The 21,093-nt window shown below is 47.9% G+C and overlaps 1 protein-coding gene and 1 pseudogene across 1 annotated transcript; one reads left to right on the top strand and one right to left on the bottom strand.

Moving 5' to 3' along the window:
* Positions 1 to 509: 509 nt before the first annotated feature.
* On the bottom strand, positions 510 to 6,280 carry RPS14 (ribosomal protein S14). Its single transcript, XM_036314401.1, has 5 exons — positions 6,123 to 6,280; positions 4,266 to 4,416; positions 3,189 to 3,350; positions 1,742 to 1,818; positions 510 to 628 (listed from the first exon to the last, which is right to left on the bottom strand). Exons 2-5 carry the CDS (start codon positions 4,412 to 4,414, stop codon positions 561 to 563), a joined length of 456 nt encoding a protein of 151 aa, XP_036170294.1. The 5' UTR covers positions 4,415 to 4,416; positions 6,123 to 6,280; the 3' UTR covers positions 510 to 560.
* A 720-nt stretch (positions 6,281 to 7,000) lies between these two features.
* LOC118659165 lies at positions 7,001 to 8,391 on the top strand (annotated as a pseudogene).
* Positions 8,392 to 21,093: the final 12,702 nt, after the last annotated feature.

Here is a 21,093-nt window from a genome sequence, read left to right as displayed (position 1 = left end):
ATTTTGCACATAAGGTATGGGAGGGCGAGTCTACACCCACACGTGTTTATATATGGCTCCGTCTGGAAGGCTCCTCTTCTGCTCAGGCTACACTTGGCTCAACAGTTTCCACTCCGGTTCTTTAAGGGCCGTTTTTGGAACCAAGATCGCCACCTTCTAAACAAGGTCTCTAAGGACTTCATCTGCTTTAGGTGACTGAGGTAATAATGCCCAGGCAGAGTACAAAAGACTCAACTGCAGCACCAGCATCTCCGCCTCTTAGGTGCGTCCTCCCAGGAAGCCAGTTCACAGAACGCAGGCTCACCCACTGTCCCATGAAGGGGCTGAATCAAACCCTCCTGTGTTCCTGTGTGATAGGTTATGTCCTCTGAAGCAGTATTTACCTGCTGATTTAGCTCTGCACCTGTGATCTCAAGTCAGCCCCACACCCTGGTTAAATGCAGATAGAGAAAAGAATTAAACTTCCCTGAGGTGTGGACCCAACATGAAGGAGACCACTGGAGTCAAAATAGCGGTCACAAAGGTAATTTATTAACAGAAAATAATTTGAGGAGTCCTGTTCACAGACGGCGACCACGGCGACCCCCCTTTCTGCGGGTGCTGTCGGAGGGGATGGGAGTGACATCCTCTGTGGGGAGGAACAGAAAACATCATTGCCTAGAGCTGAATGGGAAGAGGTCCAGGCCTCTCTAGGCCAGTGCTGTAATGGACCAGTAGTGGATCCTGCTGCTCCCCAATGAGTCCTCAGTATATAACAGATGGCCATGGAGCTGCCACATCCTCAAAATTTCTGAAGTGGTTTGAACTCACTTTCGAGAAAGGGAAGCTGAGGCTCAGAAAGGGTACACAACTTGCAGAGGCTGTCAGAAGCAGATGGCAAAATCCAGGTTCTTGACACCTAGCCCAGTGTAACTGAAGACTATCTCCTTTTCAATAGGTAAAAGGTTGAAAATATTCAGGGGGGAAAAAATTTTAAAGAGAAGGCTGGACTGAGGAATCAGTACACATTGCCATCAAGTGCACAGAAACAATACAGAAGGGCTAACACGTATGGCTACACAAATGTAGGGAACTTGCTGGGATTCTCAACCATGGGAATTGCTGCCCTCTGCATTCATTTTTGTCACAATCACTGGTATGTCCTACTGATAGTTACAGGCATACCCTGGAGATATTGCAGGTTCAGTTCCAGCCGACTCCAATAAAGTGAGTCACACAATTTTTTTTGTTTTCCCAGTCCCTATGTTTACACTATACTGTAAGTGTGCAGCAGCATTGTCTAAAAATAAATGTACATACCTCAAAAATTGTATTATTGCTAAAAAATGCTAACCATCAGATGAGACTGTTGTAGAAATGGCACTGATATATTTGCTTAATGCAGGGTTGCCAAAAACCTTTAATTTGTACAAAACACATCCATGAAGCATAATAAAGCAAAGTACAATAAAGGAAGTTTTGCCTGTAGTAGGCAAGGACCACACAGGAGGCAGCCCACACAAAATGCCAGCAGTAACCCCCTTGAGAACACTGTAAAGACAAGGATAATTCCTCTCCTCTTAGTTCCACCAGCCACTGTCAGTCAGAGGTTCAGAGATTTATCACGTGGCACCTCTCACGCTCTGCATTAACAAACCTAACTGCCAACAGTCATCATACCAAGCCCTATATCCACTGGGCACACCATATGCTTTCTGAGTCAACGCTTCAAAGCATATCCAAGCTCCAGGAGGGCACTTACCAATCCGTCCGATCTTCATTCCCGAGCGGGCAAGGGCTCTTAGAGCTGACTGGGCCCCTGGTCCAGGAGTCTTGGTCCTAGGAAATGAAGATCTAGTCATTCAGGATTCTAAGATCTCACAACCCTCTAGTTCAGAGACCTGCAAATTTTCCTTAAAGGGCTACATAGTAAATATTTTAGACTTAGTGGGCCACTTACAAGTTTGTGACAAACTAAAAAAAAGTACTAAAAACATAAAAAAGATTCTCAGTCCACAAACCATACAAAAAACAGTGGCAGGCCAAATTAGGCCACTGGGTCAGTTTACACCCTGTTCTGCCTGCAGCCTGTTTAAGGCTCTGCCCCTTTCACCCACATGCTCCAAGTCTGTCTTCTTCAGTGATCTGTCCATTTCCAACTACTCCACCCACCCAAGACACTATCATTTCTCCCCTGTACCAGTTTAATAGCTTCCTGTCTGGTTGTTCCCTACACAGCAGTCATCTTTAAAAAATCCAATCCCACCTTAGCTGGTTTGGCTCAGTGGACAGAGCTTCAGCCTGCGGAAGGAAGGGTTCCGGGTTCGATTCCCGTTAAGGACATATGCCCAGGTTGCGGGCTTGATCCCCGGTAGGGGGCATGCGGGAGGCAGCCAATCAGTGATTCTCTCTCATCATTGATGTTTCTATCTCTCCCTCTCCCTTCCTCTGAAATCAATAAAAATATATATTTTTTAAAAATAATAAAATTTTAAAAATTAAAAAACCCAATCCCACCCTAGCCAGTTTGGCTCCATGGATAGAGCATTGGCCTGCAGACTGAAAGGTCCCGGGTTCGATTCTGGTCAAGGACACATGCCCAGGTTTCGGGCTCGATCCCCAGTGGGGGGCCTGCAGGAGGCAGCTAATCAATGATTCTCTCATCATTGATGTTTCTCTCTCTCTCCCTGATTAAACAACCCAATCCCATTGGTCATTACCATTAGAGTACTTATCCCCCGCTACCCCCAGTCCCAACAGAACCTCTCTGATTACACTTCACACCACTCTCCCTCAGATGTGCCAAGTTCATTCCCATCTTAGGACCTTTTTCTAGCAGCTAAACTACACTTTACCACCAACCCATCCCCAACACCTTTTTGCTTCTCAGCACTTGCCACAAACAGAAAACACCCCCTCCATGTTGTTTAAAGTCTGACTGCAACAGCCAATGTGCCACACAAGAGGGTAGAGACCATCTACTTTCCCCCCGTCACCCTCCTCTAATAGCTAGAACACACTGGTATGCAGTGAGTGCTTCATAAATACAGTAAGTTGGGCTGGGGGAGTGAGCGCACAGTACACAGGAACCAATTAATTACGTATATACACAAGATGTCTTGTGCAGGGTCACAAAAGAAAACCAAGTCTCAAATCCAGGCGTTCTGGCACCCAAGCCCAGGGATCTTACCTCCCAGCCTCAGCCTTACCTATTTCCTCCTGTGGCCCGGAGTTTTATGTGAAGAGCAGTGATGCCCAGCTCCTTGCACCTCTGGGCTACATCCTGGGCAGCCAGCATGGCAGCATATGGAGAGGACTCATCCCGGTCAGCCTTCACCTTCATCCCACCAGTAACACGGCAGATGGTTTCCCTGGGGACAAAAAGCACAGGGTCATTTCTTTCTCATCCAACAAGGACTCAGAGTGTCATGTCCTAATGAGTCAAGAGCGCCACAACTGGAGACAGCAGAGGATGGAGGTCATGCATGCTAGGCTTTGGGAAGGCCGTGAGGGCTTTCATGGGCAGTCTAAGGTCCCAAAATAGCTAAACTCTGTATTATACTATATATTGACTTACTTTTGCACTTCATTTTCCCAATTGAGGTGGGCACTATTAACCTCATTTTATATATGCAGAACCAAACTCAGAATTTGAGTGAGTTCACGAATCACAAAAATTTGCTAATGGCAGCCAGAACCTATACCCAGGGCTCCCTTTCTGTCCACCACTGTCTTTACCCAGAGACTGAGGATTCAATGACCACCACACTGTAAGGCCATAAACAAAGCATCTCCTCTCTTCTAGCTCCAGTGCCTGGGAAATTACCAACCAGGCACACTTCCTTATCTGAACATTCTTTTTTTTAAAAAAAAAAACAAAAAACTTTTTTTTATTGATTTTTTACAGAGAGGAAGGGAGAGGGATAGAGAGTTAGAAACATCAATCAGTTGCCCCCTGCACACTCCCTACTGGGTATGTGCCCGCAACCAAGGTACATGCCCTTGACCGGAATCGAACCTGGGACCCTTGAGTCCGCAGGCCGACGCTCTCTCTATCCACTGAGCCAAACTGGTTAGGGCTGAACATTCTAGCAGCTAAATTACACTTTACCACCAACCCATCCCCAACACCTTTTTGCTTCTCAGCACTTGCCACAAACAGAAAACAGAAAGTTAAAGTTATTTTAAGGAACCCCCTTAAAGTGCCACCCAGTTCCAGGTCATGTCTCCCCCAACCCCCTGCTTATTATTAGTTGGGTCCTGCACCTCTCCACCCAGATACTCACTTGCCAGAAAGATCCGTGACATGGACGAAAGTGTCATTGAAGGATGCAAAGATGTGGCAGACACCAAATACATTTTCTCCTTCAGCCACCTGAGGCCCGAGGCTGATGACCTGTTCTTCCTTCTTTTCCTTCCCCTTGCGAGGTGCCATTTCTGAAAGAAAGTCCAAAGAATCCTCAAGTTCACAGAACCCTTTTCCCCTGGCTATTATGTCCCTGGGTTCAAAAAGCTCCTAGCATTTACTTATTCTTTTGGTGTACAAAGCTAATACATAAAAGAGCGCCAGCCTATTTTACTGGTCCAGTAACTGCACTGCGGAGGTAGTGCCAATACTAATCCTTATCCAGGTGGCCTAGGTGGTAATGAATGGCACATGCCAGGCACCTTTCGGTGTGGACCAGGGTCTCCGCGGACGTTCTGCACAGGATCAAAGGTCCTGCAACGGGTCCTGGGGCAGCTGTGAACACTGGCAACAGGATTCCCAGGTGCGTCTTCTTAGCGGGGAAACACAGTGCGGCTGCTCCCCACCCGCCCTGACAAAAATTGAGTCCCACCCCCACCTGTTTTTAGGGCTAACAGGCAGGTGCTCAGCCAACACTGGCCTGCAGTCCCGAACCCAGGGGTGGGCAACCTTTTTGTGAGTGCGTGCCAACCCTAATTTTTTGAGAACATGTTACGCCTACTTGATATCTCTTAAAGTGTTCGTATGTGAAGAACCTTGAAGAAATAATAAAATTCATTCGAACGACAAAAACACAGTATATGATGAAAAATACATTTATTTTTGAATGTATACATGCACACTGATAGTCCGACAGAAAACTTTATGACTCCGTTTGATATTATCAGTGGGACTTTTGCTGCCGCTTCACTGATGAGAGATTTTACATCAGGTTTATATTTCGTAACCTTCAGAGATATGCACGAGCTACTACTTTCATCTGTCAGGCTACTCCTATCACGAGACTTAACAAAATTCATCACTGAGAACAAAGATTCACAAGCGTATGTGGATGAAACCAAAACACTGGTCGGATCTAGGAAGGCAGGAGAGTTAAGGCAGAGGCATAGAAATTGCTCTTCCCCTCTCTCGTCAATCCATGTCTATGGTCTTTAAGATAACTTGTTATGTAAAATTATTTATTTATCTAAGATGCACCTACACTGAATTTATCTGAAAAATACAAAAGTCGATATTAAGAAAAAAATTGTAAATGGAAAATTATGAGAGGGTTTCGCGTGCCAGCAAAAGTTACTGGCGTGCGATGTTTGGCACGCGTGCCACGGGTTGCCCACCCCTGCCCTAACCCCAATTTCAGATTTTCAGAGGCCTCGCCCTGAACTTGCAACGTGCCCAACTTAGCCGTCCCCCAGCCTTAGCAACACCCACCACAGGGCCGTTTTCCCTGCATTCCCTCTTTAAATCCTCACTACAACCCCGTGGGATCAGCGCGACAATTACTCCTATTTTCCAGACAGTTAACAAGTTAGAGTTGAGGCGCCTGGCCTGCGACCGCTCAGAAAGAAGCTGGCGGGGTCAAGGCGGGAGCCCACATCAGACTAGAATCCCCGCTCCCTCCCAACCACGCCGCGCCGTCGCTTAAACGTAGCAGTGGTCATATGCGGGGCCAAGGCCTTGAACGCGGGACCCGCACGCACCCCCACGTCACCGGCTCCTCTCTGAAGCAAGACCTCCGCTCCCCAAGACGAGGCGAGAACCTGTGTCTGCGGCCGGCCGCGCCCTTCTCGCCCGAAACCTGGCCCGGCTTCCGCGGAAAGGCCCCGGCCGCGCGCCCCCGGCCCCGCTGGACCCCCTTGCCACAGGATGCCACCAGATTGTCCTTACCCAGGCCTCTTACCTGCGTGTCTCGTCCAGACTCCGCCACCGGAAAGAGAGATGGGAGAGGGCGGGGCTACAGGTCACGTTAGCGTCCCCGGAAGTGTACGTCTGAGGTCACCGGGCGAGGCCTCCCGGAAGACACCGCCTTCAGCGTTCACAAGGAGATTAAGACGCGCCCGCGAAAAGACGGTTTACTTAAGCGAGTTCCAAAGGAGGTAAGGGGTTGGGTGTAGCCGGCAGCGGGCCGGTCTCAGACTGCACCATGCAGCCACATCTGCCGAGAGAGGCAGGCCTGTGTTTTAAGATGGCAGTCGCCCCGGCTAGAAGACTTCCGCCGTTCTGACCCCGGGCCTGGTCAGCCTGGAGGCGCAGCGCACCTAGTGGCGCGGAGGGGAACAACAAAAATAAAAACGGGCAATGAAGGGATTAAGCAAAAACAAGCAAACAAAAAAACCTCATAGACAAAAGTTTGGTGATTGCCAGAGGAAAAGGGCGTGGGGGGAGATGGAAGAGGGCTGAGGGGGAATAAATGGTGGCAGAAAGAGACTTGACTTTGGGTGGTGAGTGCACGATGCAGTGTGCAGGTGATGTTATAGAGTTGTATACTGGAAATCTATATGGTTTTATTAACCAGTGTCACTCCAATAAATTCAATTAAAAATTAAAAAACAGCCCTAGCTGGTTTGGCTCAATGGCTAGAGCGTCGGCCTGCGGACTGAAGGGTCCCAGGTTCGATTCCGGTCAAGGGCACACGTCCAGGTTGCAGGCTCATCCCTAGGAGAGGGCGTGCAGGAAGCAGCCTATCAATGATTTTCTCTCATCATTGATGTTTCTATCTCTCTCTCTCTCCCTCTCCCTTTCTCTCTGAAATCAATAAAAAATATATTTAAAGACAATAAAAAAACAGGCAATTAGAGTTTGGCGTACTATGTACTGGGCACAATGAGAATAAATTATTCAGAGTCAGGGGGCCGGGAGGACATCAAATGGCTGTCCAAGGAGAGTTTCAAGTTCAGTTCAAACTTGTATTGGTTGAAGATGGTGGAACAGGAAAAACTACATTCGTGAAACCTCATCTGACTGATGAATTTGAGAAGTATGTAGCTACCTTGGGAGCTGAGGTCCATTCCCTCCTGTTCCACACCAACAGAGGGTCTATTAAGTTCAGTGTATGGGATACAGCTGGTTAGGAGAAACTTGGTGGACAAAGAGATGGCTATTACATCCAGTCCAGTGTGCCATTATAATCTTTGCTGTAACTTCCAGAGTGACAAGAACGTGCCTAACTGGCATAGAAATCTGATAGGAATGTGTGGAAACATCCCCACCATGTTGTGAGGCAACCAAGTAGATGTTAAGGTAAAATCAGTTGTCTTCCACTGAAAGAAGAATCTTCATTAGTACGACATTTCTGCCAAAAAAAATACAACTTTGAAAAGTCCTTCCTCTGACTTGCTAGAAAACTAATTGGAGACTCTAACTTCGGCATTTGTTGCCATGCCTGCTCCTGTCCCACCAGAGGTTGTCATGGACCCAGCTTTGGCAGCACAGTTTGAGCATGACCTAGAGCAGGAGTGGGGAACGTCCGGCCCATGGACCCCATAAGGCCCATGAAATCATTTAGTCTGGGCCTGCCAAGGCATTAGGGGTGAGTTCATTAAAAGTTTGACTAAAGTCGTAGCCGGTTTGGCTCGGTGGATGGAGCGTCGGCCTGTGGACTGAAGGGTTCCGGGTTTGATTCCGGCCAAGGGCACATGCCTGGGTTGTGGGCTCGATCCCCCCACAGCGGGGAGCATGCAGGAGGTGGCCAATCAGTGATTCTCTCTCATTGTTGATGTTTCTATCTCTCTATCACTTTCCCTTCATCTCTGAAATCAATAAAAACATATTTAAAAAAAAAAAGTTTGACTAAATATAGCAGGCTGATTTCTAAGTTAATAATTGTGTATGGCCCAAGAATCCTATATAATAAAAGGCTAATATGCAAATTATCCCCTCCCTGGGGAGTTTGACTAGGGGACAGGGCTGGCCGGCCAACCACCCGTGGCCCCTCCACCCCAATTGGCCCCACCCACCCCCGATCAGGGGCGGGGCCAGCCAGCCAACTTCCTGTGTCCCCCCACAGTGATAGGGGGCAGGCTGGACCCCACCTGTACACGAATTCATGCACTGGGCCTCTAGTAATGTTATAAATATCCAAATGGTCTTTGGCAGAAAAAAGGTTCCCCACCCCTGATCTAGAGGTTACTCAGACCACTGCTCTGCTGAATGAGGATGACGACCTGTGAGAAGGTGAAGTTGGGGCTCAGCATCAGAAATCTAGTTTTATGGGCAACTGTCCTGCGATGTCAGTGGTGCAGCGTGTTTGCCACTTCATTATATAGCTAAGCAGAACATGTGCTTGATCTTTGGGATGCTGAAGGAGATGAATGGGCTCTCAGTGCGAATGTGGCCGTTAAAAAAATAACTTCATTTTTGGGGCCTGCATATTTAGCGTTAGAACACAGTTGTTTCCTTGCTTTTTTAAAAATTGATTTTAGAGAAAAGAAAGGAAGAAAGAGAAACATCACTTTGTTGTTCTGCTTCTTTATCCACTCATTGGTTGATTCTTGTATGTGCCCTGACCAGGGATCGAACCCACAACCTTGGCGTATCTGGAGAATGCTTTAACCAATTGAGCTACCTGGCTAGGGTTTCCTTATTGAGTTTCAAATATAAGACTGTTACAGTCACATCACAATATTCAGTGTTAAAACTTTGTTTGATACTGAATATTCCTATTCCTTTTTATTTAGAATCAGAATAAAGTTTCATTTCAAATATCTAAAAGAAAAAATAAATTATTCAGTGCTTGTTATTGTATTCCAACCTGGGATAAGTGATTTATATGCATTGCTTCATTTAATCCTCATAGCATGATCAAATAGATACTGTTTTGATTTCCCACTTATAGATAAGGAATTTTAACTGAGATTGCACATTCATGACCAATTTGGTATTCTGACTTCAAAGCCTATACGTTTACTAGCTACTTCCATATGTCCCTCTAATAACACTATTGAAAGACCTTAAAAGATTAGAAAAATGTACAGATAAAGATATGTGGAAGGGCTAAGAAGTAGGTTGTATATATTTGTGTGTGTATGTATATGTGTGCGTGTACATATATATGTATAGGTGTATATGTATGTATAGGATATACACCTATACATATATATAAAGCCCATGTAATGGACTTAATGAACAAAATGAGTGACTATGCAGAATAGCATATAGCCCTTTGTGCACTGGAATTGATGCCACTGAACAACTTCAGCTCAATTTAAGGAAGAACTTCTCTTTTAAAATGTAGCACCCCCTCTGTCCTTTACAAAAGTAATTAAGCACAGAACACCCATAAAATACAATATGCAGAATGGCAAACAAAATGAACAAGGAAATGACAGTCTTGCCCACCACTATTAACAGCTTGGTGTATGTCCTTCTCGAACAGCATCTATGCACAGAAAAGACACTTTATTTTTTAAGAAAATAAAATAATTGTAGCAATATTTTTCCTTGATGGTTTAAAAAATCCATGCTCATTACAAACAATACACATAATACAGAAAAGTATGTGAAAAAAGATAAAAGTCATCTCTATATTTATCTTCTAGAGAGACCACCATTATCAAATTGGAACATCAATCCAGAAATAACTTTCTATACTTACATCTATTCCTATATTTTAATATGTAATATACAATTTTTTTGTAATATACAATCTTACAAAAATGAAACTGTATTCTATATGTTACTTGGTAACTTTTTTTTCATCCAACATTATGGACATCTTCCCATAACAACTATTAGAGACCTGCAACATTTTAAACAAATATTTTAAATTTTATTATTTTGAATATTAAATGCATTCACAAAAATAAAAAACTGCAAAGTTACCAAAAAGTATACAAAGAAACAGACAAAAACCCTCCATTGCAGCTCTGTCCCCAGCAACCCAATCCTCTTCCTTGTCAGCAACCAGAATATCTGTATTGCATGATATTCTTTTGTATAGCTGTAGCACTAATTTTTTTAACCAGTTCTCTATTGTTAGATATTTTGGTTATTTCCAGAATTTGCAAATATAGACAAAACTGTCAAGAACAACCTGTGCTATTTTTTCCTTAGGGTAAATTACCAGAAGTTGAAAGGCATAGGTATTTTACATATAGATATATGTTGCTAAACTGCCCTCCAGAAAGTTCATGTCAATTTTTATTTCTGCTAAACTGAAAATATCTCTTTGTTGTATTTCTTCCATGGTTAGTAAGCTCAGCCGTCTCTTTATGGATTGTTTTGAGTATTTGCATCTCTTCTGTGAATTGTCTATTTTTATTCTTTGAAAAAGAAGGCTTTTTGTGTTCAAGTAATGAGTTCCCCAATAGAGGAGGTATGTTAGCAGAGACTGGAGTCTTGTGAGGGGATTCCAGATCTCTCAGCCTCAGCAAGGAAAGGCCTGGTGAAATGAGCACAGCTTGATCTTATGGCTGAAGGCAATCCACACAATTCCCTTAGAACAAATTTCTCCACATGAAAGTCTTATCTTCATCCCAGAAACCATTAAAGTCACTGCTTTCAAACTCCACTTTGATTATTTAATCAACATGTTTATTATTTTTACAAATAGTTATTAGTTGTGGGTCCTTGGGAAAAAATTGTCACTTCTCTGGGCCTTAGTTTTCTCATCTGTAAAATGGGATAATAACAGAATCTTTTAAAATGTATATTGAAACATATATCTTTACTGGGTACTTACTCAGTGTTAAGCTCTGAGATGCATTTAAACTCAGACTTGAAAACAGAATAGGAATTAACTAAATGAAGGGGGAAAGAATAGCCTAGGCAGGAAAAATAGTAAATGCAAAGGTCCTGAAGTGGGAAGGGACTTGGAGAGTTCAAGGAAATCAAAACATGGCCAGTCCCGTGGGGGTACTGTGTGTGCGGGAAGAGGGATGGAAGGTCAGGCTGGAGGAATGGTGGGAGCCACTTTCTGCAGGGTCTTACTTCCCTGTTGTCATGTCTGTTTTCCCCATTCCATCCCCATCCCATGCATTATCAACACTGAGTACAGGAAATGTATTTACAATCACCTCTCATTGTTGTTTTTTAAAGTATATTTTTATTGATTTCAGAGAGGAAGGGAGAGGGAGAGAGAAACATCAGTGATGAGAATCACTGATGGGCTGCCTCCTGCACACTCCCCACTGGGGATCGAGCCTGCACCCCGGGCATGTGCCCTGACTGGGAATTGAACCGTGACCTCCTGGTTCAGAGGTTGACACTCAACCACTGAGCCACGCCAGTCAGGCACCTCTCATAGTTTATTCATTAATTTAGCATATTCTTTTTTTTTTAATTTTTTTTTATTTATTTATAGATTTTTTTAAAATTAAATCTTTATTGTTCAGATTATTACATTTGTTCCTCTTTTTTCTCCCCATAACTCCCCTCCTCCCAGTTCCCACCCCACCCTCCGCCCTCACTCCCCACCCACTGTCCTCATCCATAGGTGCACGATTTTTGTCCAGTCTCTTCCCGCATCTCCCACACACCTTTTCCCCCCAAGAATAGTCAGTCCATTCCCTTTCTATGTCCCTGATTCTATTATAATCACCAGTTCATTCTGTTCATCAGATTATTTATTCACTTGATTTTTAGATTCACTTGTTGATAGATGTGTATTTGTTGTTCATAATTTGTATCTTTACCTTTTTCTTCTTCTTCCTCTTCTTAAAGGATACCTTTCAGCATTTCATATAATACTGGTTTGGTGGTGATGAACTCCTTTAGCTTTTCCTTATCTGTGAAGCTCTTTATCTGACCTTCAATTCTGAATGATAGCTTTGCTGGATAAAGTAATCTTGGTTGTAGGTTCTTGGTATTCATCACTTTGAACATTTCTTGCCACTCCCTTCTGGCCTGCAAAGTTTCTGTTGAGAAATCAGCTGACAGTCGTATGGGTATTCCCTTGTAGGTAACTGAGTTTCTTTCTCTTGCTGCTTTTAAGATTCTCTCTTTGTCTTTTGCTCTTGGCATTTTAATTATGATGTGTCTTGGTGTGGTCCTCTTTGGATTCCTTTTGTTTGGGGTTCTCTGCGCTTCCTGGACTGGTAAGTCTATTTCTTTCACCAGGTGGGGGAAGTTTTCTGTCATTATTTCTTCAAATGGGTTTTCAATATCTTGCTCTCTCTCTTCTTCTGGCACCCCGATAATTCGGATGTTGGTACACTTGAAGCTGTCCCAGAGGCTCCTTATACCATTTAACATATTCTTATTGACCATAGGAGTGACTGGCCGAGATGGACTGGGGGACAAGATCATTAGAGAAGAGCAGGTCAGGTGACCAGGGACCAGATGCTGGCAACGTCATCCATGTGAATATTGAAATGACCAAGAACTAAAACAGGAACAAACCAATTGAGGGTGACTTTGAGTCCAGGGTAGAGCCCTCAAAGGTGGGAGGATGTGACCCAGGGAGTAGTAGATGTCTGTGCTGAGGCGGAGTAATGAGTGCTACCGTATAGCAACAAGATTCAAAAGGAGTGTCTCCTAGGGAGATGGGAGGCAGAATGGCCTGAAAGTGACAATGAGGAGTAGAAAGGACAACATGCTCACATCTTTGGGCTTCTCCCTCCCCTCTCCCACCTCTTCTCACTTCCACAGGCTGTGGGAGAAAAAGGAGACGCCTGGGAGGCCTGAGGGAGAATGTAGCATCCTCAGGGGACAGCCAGGTTTCCTAGGACAAGACGGAAATCATCAGAGAAAACGCTGGGATGGAGGAGGTTCCTCTCCAGATGTTCTGGAATTTCTGAGGGTGGCAGAAGGCTCTGAGGCCTTGGAGAGGAATCCGAGGGAGGGACTGAGGGGCTGCCAGGCCCCTAGGAACCAGAGAGCTGGAGACAAGGGAGGCCCTGGGTGCAGGGCAGGCAGATGAAGGCAGCATGGGATGAGTGACTGACACTGTAGTTGCTCAGTGAATAATATTGGCCATGATAGTGCTCACATTAATTGAACATTTACAATATGCTGGACCCTGTACTGAGTCACATGCATCATCTCATTGAATGCCCTCACTAACCCTATGAGTTAGAAACCCTATGAGTTAGAAATTTTTATTGCCCTCGTTTTATAACTGAGGAAATAAGTTAGTGATCAACAGCCATACGTGGTGGTGCTGGGACCAGAGCCTAGGCAATCTGACTCCAGAACCCCACTATTTTTCATCATGGATCCAGGCACTTTTCAAATATCTGTTGAGTGTGTGAATGCAGACTAGGAAATTGGCCTTAAGAAGCCAAACCCAAGCCCTTTCCTGGACCCTCAAGCCCTGCCTGGAAGGCCCCTTACTTCCCATTCTTTTCTTTTAAATTGATTTCAGAGAGGAACAGAGAGGGAGAGAGAGATAGAAACATTAATGATGAGAGAGAATCATTGATCAGCTACCTTCTGCACTCCCCACATGGGGGATCAAGCCCACAACCCGGGCATGTGCCCTGACTAGGAATCGAACCATGACCTCCTGGTTCATAGGTAGATGCTCAACCAGTGAACCACGCCAGCCTGGCACAACAGTTTATATTTTAATGTACATGTGGGATCCATCCTCTCCTCTCTTTGGAGGGAAGTTCTGCAAGAGGAGCAAGGAGAGAGTAGGGAGGGGAAGCTGTGGTCCAGAGAGGGCGAGTTAGTTCACCCTAGACCAGGGGTGGGCAAACTTTTTGACTCGAGGGCCACAATGGGTTCTTAAACTGGACCGGAGGGCTGGAACAAAAGCATGGATGGAGTGTTTGTGTGAACTAATATAAATTCAAAGTAAACATCATTACATAAAAGGGTACGGTCTTTTTTTTTTTTAGTTTTATTCATTTCAAACGGCCCGCGGGCCATAGTTTGCCCACGGCTGCCCTAGACACACAGCCAGGAGTCAGACACCAATTGCACTCAGACGGCCCTGGGGCTTGGAGGGGGGCCAAATGAGGCAGCACCCTGCCTTCTTCCTGAAAACCCCAAGGTCTGCCCTCTATAGGCTGTGACCCGCCTGCAGTCTGAGTGTATGGGCCTGACTCTCAGCACTTAGTATGTGGAGGGGAGCATTTCAGGACCTCTGCCAAGGTCTTTGTCTGACAGGGAACATGAGCAAGAAATATGGAGCCTGTGGCACAGGCTTAGCAATGGTGGGATGGGGGCTAGGGGGACTATGGAACATAGCCTGGCCAGGGGCCATTTAAGTAGAAGCCCAGTGAGGGAGTAGGGCTTAGCCAGGACAGGAGAAGAGGGTGGGGAGAATTCTCAGGCTGAGAAAACTGCCTGTGGAAGGTCTTGAGTCAAAGGAAAACTTGGGTCATTCAGAATCATTTGTAGAGAAGTTCTCTGTGGCAGAGGGGAGGGAATGGTGGGAGGTGAGCTCGAAGGTTGGGGGATGGGCCCACGGGGCGGGGGGAGGTCAGCATTTTATGATGGTGGGCAAGAGGTTTCTGCTCCTAGGCCCAACTCTACCCAATGAAGCCCATCAGGGCAGGTCCCACCCTAAATGGGACAGACAACAGAGAGGCAAAGAATGCCTGCTCTCCCCGATGTGCCCACTAGATGGCGCCTGGTCTCCACACTGCTGGGGGGAGGATGGGGAACTGGCTTTGCTTTGGAGAGTGTGGAACTCTGCACTTCAGTCAGGACATGCACCTGGGACACAGTTGTCGGGTGGCCTTGGTGTACTTACTCCTTTTGTGCCTCATTACACCCCCAGGAACTCAGATTTTTACCCACATTTTCCAGAGTAGGAAGCTGAGGCAGGAGAAGGTTAGGGATGTGCCTAAGGTCACTTGTCTGGTTCTCAGTGGAGTAAATGGACACAGATTGCTATGAGGTCTCCTAGATGCTGATACAGGCCTCCCTGCACTTTGCCACACCACAGGACCAGATTGTGAATGATCTGCTCTGGGTCACCCCAAAGGGAAGAACGGGATCTGTATCCTGGGCCGCTTACTCACTCTGCACATTGGTTAAGCACCAACTATGTACCAGGCACTGTGCTAGGCTTTGGAGAGTGACAAAGCAATGGGTAGCATAGGCATTGGAGCAGTCCAGCAGGGGAGACAGCCAGCTGTTATACAAGTAAACCGGCCAATGAATTTATCATTGCGGGGTGCGGTAAGTCCTCTGAAGGAAACAGGCAGACCCGAGAAGGTTACAGGGCTGGGCTCACTCTCTTTGAGGAGGGAAAGACAGGACTTTAAGGAAGAGACCAGAAGGGTGAGAAGGTGCAGCCATGAGGAGGGCTGGAGGAACAGCCAGCATTGGGGCAGAGGGAACGGCTGGGCGAGAAGAGCCTGAGGGACTGCATGGAGGTAGGGGCACAAGAGGGGGAAAAAGGTGAGATCATTTGGGAGGCAGGGTTCTGTGCGCCCTGGTGAGGAGCGTGTGTTGTATTCCACACACCATGGGAAGTCAGTGAAGAGCTGTAAGCAGGGCGTGGCATGTTCTGATTTGTGTACTTCAAAGTCCACACTGGCTTGGTTTGGTGTTTGGAGAGTCAGGTGACGATGGTCATACAGGTGAGACATGATGGTGGCTCAGAGCATGAGGGAGGTGTGAGGATGGAGGACATTGAGATTTGAGAGACACTTTAGAAGTAGAATCTACAGGATTTACAGATGATTGGATGCAGGGGTTAGGATCATTACAGGTCCTAAGACTGGGCAATAGAGAGACCATGGGGCCTAGAACCCAAGTGGGGAGGTCATGACCTGGGCGGAGGTGGGAATTAAGCTTAGGCCTTGTTATTTCTGGAGCCACCACGTGACATCGTAGTAGAAAGATGGGGCAGGCATTTGGGGCTCATGGGAAAGGTGGGGCTACTGATGTAACTTCAGGAGCTTCTAGACCAGGGGTGGGCAAACTTTTTGACTCGAGGGCCACAGTGGGTTCTTACACTGGACCGGAGGGCCGGAACAAAAGCATGGATGGAGTGTTTGTGTGAACTAATATAAATTCAAAGTAAACATCATTACATAAAAGGGTACTGTCTTTTTTTTTTTTTAATTTTATTCATTTCAAACGGGCCGGATCCGGCCCGCGGGCCGTAGTTTGCCCACGGCTGTTCTAGACTGTACTTCATGTCAAGGGATTGGATGAGATCACACAGCCCACTGTCCAGGCAGCTCAACAAAGAATGGGAGGTAGCGAAGGCCCCATCACTGGCGGTGTGCGGGGGAGCCTGGCTGATGGCTGTCACTGTTGCTGGAGAGGGGAGGCCCCTTTGAGAGAGGTGGAACAAAACGGCCTCTGAGGATGCCACAGACCAGGACCCCGGGTGGTCTTGGGGCTGCGTGGAGAAGCTGGACATGCTGACTCTGTCTCTTTGTCTGTTAGATCCTCCTTCCCAGTGGTATGTCCCCCACTGCTGTCTGGCAGGGCCCAGAGACACAGGCCCCCAGGGTGAGGTGGGGGTAGCCGTGGAGATGGGGCTGTAATTTCAGCCGAGGGCAGGGCTCCTTAGTTTCAGTGCCACCTGGTATGAGGTTCCTCTTTCTGGCACCTCCCCCAGGACTGTCTCTGCTGACAGCCCTGCCCTCCCAGGGCAGCTACGCAGTGTCTCTCAGAGGAGGGCCAGGCCCAGAGAGCAGCTGCTGCTGCGTGCCCACCTGCAAAGGCGTGGAGTCAGGTGGCACAGAATCCTGGCTATGGGGGATGGGGGTAATGGGAGGGGGCTGCCAAGTCTAATTATCGTTTGTGAAGCTCTGTCACCTGCACCTGAGAGGCCCCCAGACTTTCATCTTCAAAACTTCCCCACCAGCCTGGATGAAAGGGCCAGGGAGGGGCTGGGTATTAATAGTAATTATTAGTTTCGCTAATAAAGAGAAGGCACGGGATTAGCACCAAGCCCAACTCGTTCTCCTTGTCTGCCTCTTCTCTCCTTCCTCCAGCTCTGTCTCCTTTTCCTTCCTTTTGGCCTCCTTTGCCCCTCTCCTCCCTCTTTCTCTTTCTTGTTTTCTCCTGGCTCTGCCACTTCCGTCTGTCCTGGCTCCGAGGCCTCAGATCCAGGAGGGGTCTCCCTGCTGGGTCTCCCACTGGTTTCATCAGCTCTCTGCATTGGGGTGTCTGGGGCACCGGGATGTTTGGGGAGCACCCCTGTGCTTGTCTGGTTGCAGAGGGAGGGTGGGAGGTGATGCAGGAGTGGGGGGAGGGGTGTGTTAGGGTGTCTGTGTCCATGCATGCCTTTATGCAGTCACTGTTTTACAAATAGTTATTGAATACCTACTATGTGCCGAGCACTGGGTTGGGCCCTGGGCCCTGGGGGTTCAGTCCTGAGCAGGACAGCCCTGCCCCTGGGAAGATGGACAATAAGTATTAAACTGACAAGTGCACATGAGGTCACAGATTGTGGTGCACCCTAGGAAGGGACAAACAGCAGACATGATGGAGAGCTATGCAGGTGGCCACTTCAGACTGGAGCCAAGAGGGCCTCTCTGAGGAAGTGGCTTTGGGTGACATGTGAATGATGAGAAAGACCCAGTTATGAGAGAAGATTGGGAAAAGGGTCTGCGGCCAGGAGAACAGCCTTTGCAAAAGCCTTGAGATGGGAAAGAACTTGATAATGTGGCAGGAGGGGTAGGTAGAGGGACAGGAACGAGATGAGTGGAACAGGGTGGCACATGGGCATATGGGCATGCCCCATCTGTACTCGCACCGGGTCCCGTGCTTGGTTGAATGCTCTGCTGTTACTATCTTGAAATTCCCAATTTTTGAACAAGAGATTCTGCATTTTCATTTTGCGTTGAGCCCCATAAATGATATAGCTGCCCCTGGTGGGGGAGGCCAGCAAAAGAAGTGAATGTCTGTGTGTGGAAACATGAGGGCCAGTTAGCTGGTGTTTGGTGAAGGAAGGAGGAAGGAAAAAAGGAAGGAATTTGTGCACACATGTGTGAGCTCATCTGTGAAGTGTCATAGGGCCACAATGACCTAGACCAGGGGCTGCTGCTACGTGTAGAGGGCTCACACTCGGATGTGGCCCCCATGTGCCCACAGTCCTGCACGGCGTGCTCCATTTCTCAGGGCCTGCTGCCTGAGGGGCTCCCAGGAGCTGTGTGTACCAGGCCTGAAGCAGGTCCATGAACAGGGGTAAGGCCAGGCTCATCCCAGGCCCTCCTTTGAGAAACACAATGACTCTACCCCAGGTGGAGATGGCCCTGACTTGCCTATAAGACCTGAGACTTTGGAGTCAGACAGACTGAGTTCAGATTTGGCTTTGATACCCTGTGGATGCTAATACTGGACTTGGGTAGGTGATTTGCTTCTCTGTACTTCAGTTTCCTTGTCTGTAAAATGGGGTTCACTATTGAGTTGCCAAGAGGATTAAATAAGGTAATGAGAGGGAAAGCTCTTGGCAGAGCCAGAGCTTGGTAAATCCTTTCAATAATATTAACAGTTATTATGATAATAATAATAAATCTCTGGAGACTGGGATAAACATTTGCTTCTGCCTCCAAATGTCTGCAGAACCATGAACAAGTCACTTATTCCTCCTGGGCCTCAGTTTGCTTTTCTGTGAAACTGGGTGATAGCAGTCAGACCGTCTAAGCAGGCTGGATGGGGTGATCCGCACCATCCCTGTGGAGCTTCTTTGTGAGCTGATGTCAGCTGTTGGCACTTTCCCGACCCCCACCTCCTCCATCTGGGGGCCAGATTTCTCCAAATTTGCCCACCGGGAAAGGAAAGCACCCTTTGGTTCTCGGCAGAGCATAGAACCATGTCCCTGAGTTATTGTTGCTATCGCACTGTAAAGTCTGCCTGGGAATGAACTCCGAGTTCAGGGTCAGTGGTTGGACAAGGAAGAGGAAGGTCCAGAAGTCGGGGCAGGGGAGGGGGAGGATGAGTTGAGGGAGGACAAAGGAGCCGGAGCCCCTGCTTCCTTCCTCCTTCTGGGCAGGAAACACCCAGAAAATGGTGAGAATTAGTCTCTGACAAAGAGCCCAGGCAACAGTCTTTAGTGGGCAGAGCGCCCACTTCATCTGATTTGCAGGAGCCTCCAAAACTCATGGGAAACCCTGAGCAGCACCAGCAGCCACCTGGGGAGGGGAGCCCTTTCCCACAGGGGTCCTGGCCACCCCTAAGAAAGACCAGGAGCTCTGGGGACAGGATGGCTGGTCCACATCTAGACGTGGCTGCCAACCAGCAATGTGACTGCGGGGCCACTTAGCAACAGTCACACTTTCTCAGAGTGCTGCTGGGAGAACTTGGTGCTCTAAGCTTCTTAGCAAAGCCTGGCACACAGTGAGTGCTTTAGAAAGGTTAGTTATTATTCTATTCCTCAAAACCTGGGGCCACCTAGTGAGTTGTGACAGTCTGTCAGATCTGATAGACTAGTTCAAAGCCTTCCCCTATATTTTGCTGTATTTTGGGCTGGCAACAATCATTCATTCATTTGTTTATGCAATAAATATTTATGGGCCATATTTATGACAGCCAAGGGGAGCAGCTGGAGTGGGGCAGGGCCTGATCAGTTCCTGGAGGGGCATGTGAGCGAGAACTGTCATTTATTCAGCACTAGCTATGGGCTTAGCTTGTGAGCACTCGGACTCCCACTACCCTGGAGGTGGGTGACAGCCCAGTTAACAGAAGAGGGAGCCCAGGTGAAGTCATGGCCACAAGATCACACAGCTGCTGAGTAGGAGCCCTGGGACTCGAACCCAGGCCCACCTCACTCCTCAGTTTGTGCTTTTCCAAATCTGGATTCCAGGTCTCCCTTCGTGCTGCTCCCCTCTCCACTTCAGCAGGGCCAGACCTCAGAAGCCAAAGGTTGGCTGTTTTCCATTGCCCTCTGTAGCAGGCTCTTTACCATTTCCTCCCTGAGCCTCCTGACCATGCAGATGGCTTCGGGGCTTTCCCTGGAGGGGAAACCCAGCCGGGAAGCAGCCCAGCTTGGAAACTGTGAGTGCAGGTGACTCCTGACATTCGGCTCCTCAGCTGCAGAGTCTGGGTGCCTGAGAGCGGAGCAAGGTTGGGGCTCCCTGGATGGGCGCTGAGCCAGTGATACCTCAGGGGCCTCCCTCTAGCTCTGTAGCCTGAGACAGGTCATAGCCCCACTTCGGGCCTCAGTTTCCCTACCTGCAAACCGTGGAACAGGAACAAAGCCCCAGCACTGGCCCTCTGCAAGGCAATAGGGCTGGGAGTTCGTTTGCTGATGGCAAGCCCTCCTGCCCACCCTTCCCCTGGGGCTCTTGTGAGGATAAAAGGAGAGTGTAGTTACAAAAGGACTTTGAAATGGAATCCAGAGCTGGATAACGGAGCAGATCCAGAGGCTGGTCCTTGTGTTGACTGAGACCCTCCACATCTGGCTGCAGCTTCTGCCTCACCCAGACTCCTGCCTGTGGGCCTGGAGCGAAGGAAGCCTGGGGCAGGGTTGGAACCAGGAGGCCTCTGGACCTGGAACAAGTATCCCAAAGCCAAGAAATCACCCACATAGATATAATACTGGGGGCCTTCCCACAGCCTCCCTGCCATTCCGTGGAGCTGGATCTGCATCTTGATTTCGCTGAAAGTGGAGCCCGGAGAGGGAGTTTAGGAAAAGGAAGAGGAGAGCTCATCGCTGACACCCTCCTTGTGCTTGGCTCAGGAAACCCCTTCTGCTCTCCAGCCTGTTCCTCCATCTGCACCAGTGGGGGGCATAGATCACATGACCTCAGAGAGCCCTTCTGGCTCTCCCAGCCCCAGACAGTTGCTCTCTGACTTCTGCCCTCCAGGCTATAGCTTCCAGCAAATGGAGTCCATTTCCACCCTCAGGGGACTCCACGTGGAGTTTTAACCACACTCCCAGCTCCATCTGCTGCAGCTGCCCCCAGAGGCTCTCCAGAGTGGACAGAAACCAAGGGAGGGGTGCAGGGGATGCCCCTCCCCAGGAGGACTCAAAGGCAGGAGTCTCACTTCCAGGCTCGTGCGCTTGGATGGAGAGA

This window comes from Myotis myotis, unplaced genomic scaffold (genome assembly GCF_014108235.1).
Source record: "Myotis myotis isolate mMyoMyo1 unplaced genomic scaffold, mMyoMyo1.p scaffold_m19_p_6, whole genome shotgun sequence".
Lineage (NCBI taxonomy): Eukaryota > Metazoa > Chordata > Mammalia > Chiroptera > Vespertilionidae > Myotis > Myotis myotis.
The sequence above is the reverse complement of the archived record's forward strand: the minus strand, read 5'-3'. Positions and strand labels throughout refer to the sequence as shown.

What these genes read in the sequence shown, in the direction of transcription:
- RPS14 (XM_036314401.1), bottom strand. Translation starts at nt 4,414, where the DNA reads ATGGCACCTCGCAAGGGGAAGGAAAAGAAGGAAGAACAGGTCATCAGC. An exon ending in CGGGCCACAGGAGGAAATAG is followed by an intron (nt 1,819 to 3,188) that starts GTAAGGCTGAGG and finishes TTCATTTCCTAG; the next exon opens with GACCAAGACTCCTGGACCAG. An exon ending in AATGAAGATCGGACGGATTG is followed by an intron (nt 629 to 1,741) that starts GTAAGTGCCCTC and finishes TCCTCCCCACAG; the next exon opens with AGGATGTCACTCCCATCCCC.